General features: G+C 40.7%; 1 gene segment (V, D, J or C); it reads right to left on the bottom strand.

Moving 5' to 3' along the window:
• Positions 1 to 5,461: 5,461 nt before the first annotated feature.
• LOC110288228 lies at positions 5,462 to 5,966 on the bottom strand. The segment is given in 2 exon segments: positions 5,462 to 5,811; positions 5,896 to 5,966. Coding segments are annotated over 2 exon segments (396 nt in total).
• Between the last annotated feature and the right edge of the window lie 1,070 nt (positions 5,967 to 7,036).

Raw genomic sequence — 7,036 nt, 5'->3', positions numbered from 1 at the left:
TCTTCATCCAAAGGCTGCTAGTGGAAGACTGACTTCCAGGCAACTAGGGTGAGGATCTTATACCCACACCCACAGTGACACACCNATTCCAACCAGGTCACACCGATTCCAACAAGGCCACACCTTCAGATGGTGCCATCTCCTGGTCCAAGAATATACAAACCATCACAGTGGGCTTCACGTTTTGTGTCTCTTATTTTGTTTTGCATAATGTTTTTCCTGTGAGTGTCAGTGGTTGTGACAGGTCTTGACATTGGGGAGACAGCCTATCTATGCAACTTCTGATGGGTACTCCCCTCCACAGTTACTCTATTCTTACTGCTTGGATCAGAAGAATGTTTTCCAGGCATTTTTCTCTGCAACCATTTGGATTTGTCTGATATTTTTATTGTCTTATAAAATTTGGCAAAGAGGATCAAAGGAATAAATATTCATTTCTCACTCAGTGTTGGAGATCTTGATATGAGATGCCTTACTCATGTAATTTTGTATCTGGTTAATATAATTTTTGTGTACTGTATTGTAATCTTAGGCTACTTAGAGTTTTCCTTTCTCATGAAACTCTGTAGAATGATGACACCAAGAGACTTCTCTTTTACAAAAGGAAGAAGTTCATGTTGAAGGCACATATTATTTTTAGTTATCTTCTAGTTGAGAGGTAGATATATATTTAAATCTTTGTTCATGCATTAAATTTTGTCTAGTGTATATATAGACAATCATTTAATAATTCATCATTTTTAATATTATATTGCTTATATTTTTCATTAAACAACTCATTTATTTACTTTAATCCTAATGAAAGCTTTCCCTTTTTCCTCTCCTCCAAGTCCATCCTCTTCTTTCAACTCCTCCAGTCTCAGCGAATGGGAGTCTTCCTACAGATATCAACTTACCTTAGCCTATCTATGTGTAGTGCTACTAGGTTCATCTTCTATTATTGAGGTTAGAAAATATGCTCAGGTTAGAGTATAGGACCCAAGGAAGGCAATAAAAACAGAGACAGCCCTTGAACCTGTGGTTAGGGGTCCCACATGAAGGCCACACTGCTCAACTGTCATTATGTGTAGAGGTCCTAGGTCTATCCCATGCATGCACTCTGGTTGGTGGTTAAGTCTCTGTAATTCCCGATGGGCTGAGGTTAGTTGATTCTGTAAGTTTTCTTAGTATGTCTTTGGCTTTTCTGGCTCCTTAAATTGTTCCTTCCCCTCTTGCAAAGTATTCCACAATCTCTGTCTAATGTTGGATGTGGGTCACTGTATTGGTTTCCATCAACTGTTGGTTGAAACATCTGGCACGACAGACTCCTCTCTGCAATTATAGAAGAATAGTGAGAGAGATCTCATGACATGTGTCACAATATGGGTCCTTTATTGGTTGAAAATTGCCTCATATTCTATTACAACTTTATTTCTGAAATTCTGTATGCCAGACAAACTGTGGGGCTATGGTTTTTTGCCTGTGTTGGTATCTCCATCCTTCAATTGGAAGTTATGTCTTGTTATAGAAAATAGCTGATTCAGATTCCATATCCCTTATTGTTGAGGATCTTAGCTATGGTTACCTTTATAGATTTCTGGGAAGTTCCATTGTCTCTGGCTTCTAGCTTATCTCAGAAACACCCACCTCCATTCCAGTTATCTTTCCCAGATCTCTCTCTGTTGATCACTTGATACCTCCTGTTCTCTATATGCTCTCACAGCCAGTTCCCTTTCTGTTCCTACCCTAGGTGTCTATTTTATTTCCCCTTTTCAGTGACACCAAACATCCTCCCATGGGAACTTCTTGTTACTTAGCTTCTTTGGGTTTGTGGACTGTAGCTTGGATATCCACACAGTCATGGTAAAGACAACAAAGTGAAGATCCAGCTAAAACCTATGATGAAGACATTTGACATGCAGTCTAATTAGGAGGAAATAACACAAAATTCTGCAAGGAATTCAACCACTAAAGAGCCACACAATCTTTCCGTCTAATTAAACCCATCCTACTTATTGGGATAACTATTTCTTCAATAAGCACTCAAGGAGAGTCAACATGAATTTTTAAACATTTTTAAATTACTTATCAGATAAATGCAATGAAACCATGCTTAGCTCTCATCTCCCTCCATAAAGAATGACGATTTCATACATGAAAAGAAACAATTGTTAACAAGTATTTGGAGTAGGGATGTTCTTAGAAACTTCTGTAGGAATTTCAATAAGTGCCAAAGGCAGTGATTTGGAAAACATTATTGAGTTTTCTTTCTTAAACTTCTTATGTATCACACACACTCCAGAACCCTTCCTATTTTGTTGGGTGATTTGAGTGAAAATGATCATCATAAGCTCAAATGTTTGAGCACTTGCTCCCCAGTTTGTGGGACACTCTGGGAAGAGGATTAGGATGTGTGGCTTTGTTTGATGAATTGTATTAATGTGGAAAAATTCTTAGTCTTAGAAAGACCCATGACATTCCCTGTGTCCTCTCTGGCTACTGCTTTTGATTTAAGATGTAAGCTCTTGGCTTTCCTTCTGACGAAGCTTTATTATACTGTTATGATCTCTAATCCTCTGGAATCATTGCAGAATTAAACCCTTTCTTTTGTAAGTGCCTTGCTCAAGGTGAATTACCATTAAAGAACAAAGTAACCAATAGAGTGTTTATCCAGTTAACATGAAATCTGCATATCAGAGCAGGACAAATACTATGAGTTTAGTAAAGCACTCAATGTGTCCCTCAGGGGATATAGGATAGATGAAGACAGAGATTAGATACAGTGGAATGACACAATTTTCTTTTTATTATTTAGGAAGGAGCTACAGAATCTTTTTATACAATAAAAAGGGAGTTTATTCCATAAAAAGATAAACAATAAACATTTCAATAAATTAAACTTAGTCATAAAACCTAGGAAGTCAAAGTCACCTTGTCATCTAGAACTGGATTCCATATGTATTTCTATCTAAAACTTATATAAGTATTAATAACAAAGTAAACATTTTTATATCATTACAATTGGGATTATTTAATATATGACTTACTTTCTCTTGCTTTTATGCAGATTGCATTTTTTTTCAGTTTATAGTTTCTCCAGAACTCAACAGATCCCACCGTGTCCTGGATTCTGTTATTTCATCATCACATGTGACACAATTTGAAGGTAATATGAGCAGACACATATTATTTAGTTTCTAGGTATCATTGTCCTTTGATTGAACACACATCCTCTGCTGCCTTACATGATTTTTAAAAAATTTTATCTCTACTATGACTATGGAGATGATCCCTATATGGTTAAAGTTCTAGATATGCAGATATATTTGATTGTAATTGACCTTCTGAGCTTTAATCTTCATGGACAGGAAAAAGAACTGGGTGTGACATAAGTAGAAATCCCATCTCTGGGAAAGAATTTGCATGGTCACTTGGAATATGATCACAGGGGCTCACTGGACAGACAGTCTGATCAACTGGTAAGGTATGCCCAGTGGGAGAACATGTCTGAAAAATATCATGCTGATTGAAAGATGAATGTATCTTTTGTCAACATGTACCCCCCTACACACAAACACATGTCCAAACACGTACATAAACACACACACACACATACCAAATGTCCATTTGTGAATAGAGAGACATTAATAATCAAACAGAAAAATAAATCTCATATGGAAAGTAGAAATTTGAATAAATATTTTGACTTTTCAAAGATTCCTATGCACTATATGTGTATACATAATCCTTGAGTATAATATTTGGAGGCACCCCAGACTCAAAGGACAAAGATGGGGCAGAGATTGAGTGAAGAGCCAACCTATGTTTGGCCTCAACTGATACACATTCCATGGGCAGTAACCAATCCATGACACTAATCATGATATTCGCTTATGCTTGCAGACAGGGTCCTAGCAAAAATGTCCTCTGAGAGGCTCCACAGAGCAGCTGATGAAAGCAGGTGCAGAGACTCAAGGCCAAGTAATGAACTGAGTCAGTGAGTGTTGGGGAAGATTTGAGGGAAGGAATGAGAGACCCAGAGCAAACAGTGACTCCACACACACACACACACACACACACACACACACACACACACACACACACAGGGTATCTACTCACCTAGATGATTCTTTTTCCAGAGACTAAACCGAAAATTACAGAGCACACATAAGTAGGACCTAAGCTCCCTGCACATAAGTGGTAGATGTGTAGCTGCTCATGCAAGTATCTCATCAACTAAAGTGGGGGCTGTCCATGACTCTGTTTTCTGCTTGTGGATCCTGTTCCCCATTCTGAGCGGCCTTATCTGACCTCTGTGGGAGATGGTGAGTCTAGTCTTGAAGTGACAGGATACACCTTGGTGGGATTCTTCCCAGAGAGCAGGCTCCTGCTTCTCAGAGGAAAGGGGGAATGTTGGGAGAGGGTTTGTAAGTGGGGAATGTGGGGAAGGGGCACAACTGCAATTGGGATGTAAAGTGGATAAAAAGATTCATTAAAGAAAAAGATTTATTTCTTTTTATTTATTAATTTTTTTTCATAAAAATTATCCTCTAAGAGGATGTTTTCTTTGTATACCTGGACCTGGGGCATGAGATCTGTTGAGGATTAGGCACATCCTCTCCCAGTGAGGCTACTCAAGGCACCCCACTCCTACATAAGTTTCTGTGGTCTCAGACCAGGCAGTGTATGTTCTTTGTTTAGTGGCTCATCCTCTGGGAATGCCAGGGGTCTAGGTAGGTTGATGGTGTTGCTCTTCCTAAGTGCCCATTCCATGGCCAAGAACTAACTCCTAGCAATAATAGTGATAATTCATTATGATTATGGACAGAGGAAAAGCATAATATCCTCTCAGAGGCTCCTCACCTCAGCTGACCAAAACAGATTCAGAGACTCAAAGCCAAGCATTAGACTGAGCTCACTGAGTCTGGGGCAAAGTTGGAGGAAGGATTGAGAGACCTGGAGAAGATAGGGACTCCATAAACAAACAAAACAAAAACATGAACACACGGTACTCAATGGAAGAGCTAGACAAAGGACCCAAGGGGCTGAAGGGGTTTGCAGCCCCATAAGAGGAACAACACTATGAACCAAGCAGTACTCCCAGAACACCCAGGGACTAAACCACCAACGAAAGACTACACACAGAGAGACCCATGGCTCCAGCAGCACATGTAACAGAGGATGGCCTTGTCATTCATCAGTTGGAGGACAGGCCCTTGGTCCCCTGAAGGCCCAATGCCCCAGTGCAAGGGAGTGTTAGGACCAGGTAGCAGGAATAAGTGGGTTGGTGAGTCAGGGGATGGGGAGGGGATGGGGGCTTTTGGAAGGGAAACCAGGAAAGGGGATAACATTTAAAATGTAAATAAAGAAAATATCTAATAAAAAATAAACAAAAAATGGAGCCAGCTGACTCTGGATTCTGAAGTGACCCTGGAATGTCATGGTTGGTATTCACTGCCCCCTGCTGGTCCTGATCATCTTTCTAGTGAAATTTTTGTTCAGGTTCATAATGGGCTTCCCTCACTGTGTTTCTGGCACAGTAGTATATGGCTGTGTCATCAGCTTGCAGACTGTTCATTTTAAAGAAAACTTGGCTCTTGGAGTTGTCCTTGCTGATGCTCAGTCTTGATGTGAAAGCTGCATTATAGTCTGTGCTTCCACCACTCCATATTGCTCCCAGCCACTCCAGACCCTTTCCTGGAGGCTGGCGAACCCAGTGTACACCATAGCTAGTTAATGAGAAACCAGAGACTGTGCAGGTGATGGACAGGCTCTGTGAGGGTGCCACCAGGCCAGGTCCTGACTNCTTCAGCTGCACCTGGGACAGGACACCTGGGGACAAGCAACATCACCATTAGTCACACATCTCCTAGCTGACATGTCTTAGTCCCTCTTCTGAAACCCTGAAACACTTACAGCTTGGGAATGTCACCAGGCAGAAGAGCAGCACCAGGATAGCCATGCTCTGATGGAGGCTCTATGAGAAGAGGATGGGGCTGCTCATCTTTGTGTGGGCTTTTATCCTCTGCCTGAAGACTGCTTTGCATTGGGGGAGGTTCCTGAGAGGATAAAAGGAAGCAATAAGCAAGGTTTCCAGTTTTCCTTCCTGGTGACAGAAATTTGCCCTGTGCTTGTTGGAGCACCTGGAGAGGAACATAAGCAACGGTTTTCTGGTACTGTCTGGAGTTCACATTGTAGATAAACAGGAAGTTGTAGGATTTGCACTGTGCAGCACTAGGAAGAACCATGGGAACATTTAGTAAATGAGCCCCCACTCATGTAGTGCAGGGAGATCAGTGCCCCATGCCCTATGTGCAGTTTTTATCTGTGTATAATCCAGAAGAGTATTTAGGATGGAATTGGGCTCTTAGTGATCAGACATTCTACTTAAAGAACTATTTAAGACTATTCTCATGGTGTCTGTGGAGCCAGATCTATTGTTATCTTGTATAGAAAATGGATTTCAAGGAAGCCCAGACCAGGCATTTAGTCCATTGATCTCACATGTTTATCTAAAAATACCTAAGAGTCAGATTTGTATCTCATCTCACTAGGCATAGAAGATACTCCTTGCCACTTAGGGACATGGGACTTGGGGACTAGCTTATGCAAGTCTTGATTTATGTCACTCTATATCTCTATGTAGTTTGCTTTCTTTCTCTCCCCTGAGCTTATATCTCATAAAACCTCAAATTCCTAAATATGATTATTTCGTTGGTGAAGGATGGGAGGTCACCTCTTCATAATACTTCAGAATAAGCAGTAACATGCAGCTAGTCTTGAGTTTTGTTAACTGGAGTACAAAAGAGGCTGAAATCTACATTATGGCAAGAAGTGTGGCAGAAGGCAGGCATGAATATGGGTAACCTGTGCTTGGAGGTGTTGACCACTATAGAGAACAGATATTGTAGAGCTTTCCTCAGTTCCTCGGTAATATAAATCCCAGGGAAAAGAAGTACAGGACTGGATCCAACTGTACAATTAGACTTCAGAGCCTGGGGGTCTGGGTCTATTGTAATTGGAGTTATCTGCTTTTGGGTTTCCTGTTTTGTTGTGC

The sequence above is a fragment of the Mus caroli genome, unplaced genomic scaffold, assembly GCF_900094665.2.
Source record: "Mus caroli unplaced genomic scaffold, CAROLI_EIJ_v1.1 scaffold_20912_U1_1, whole genome shotgun sequence".
Taxonomy (NCBI): domain Eukaryota; kingdom Metazoa; phylum Chordata; class Mammalia; order Rodentia; family Muridae; genus Mus; species Mus caroli.
Note: the sequence above shows the minus strand (reverse complement) of the source record. Positions and strands in the feature narration are given on the sequence as shown.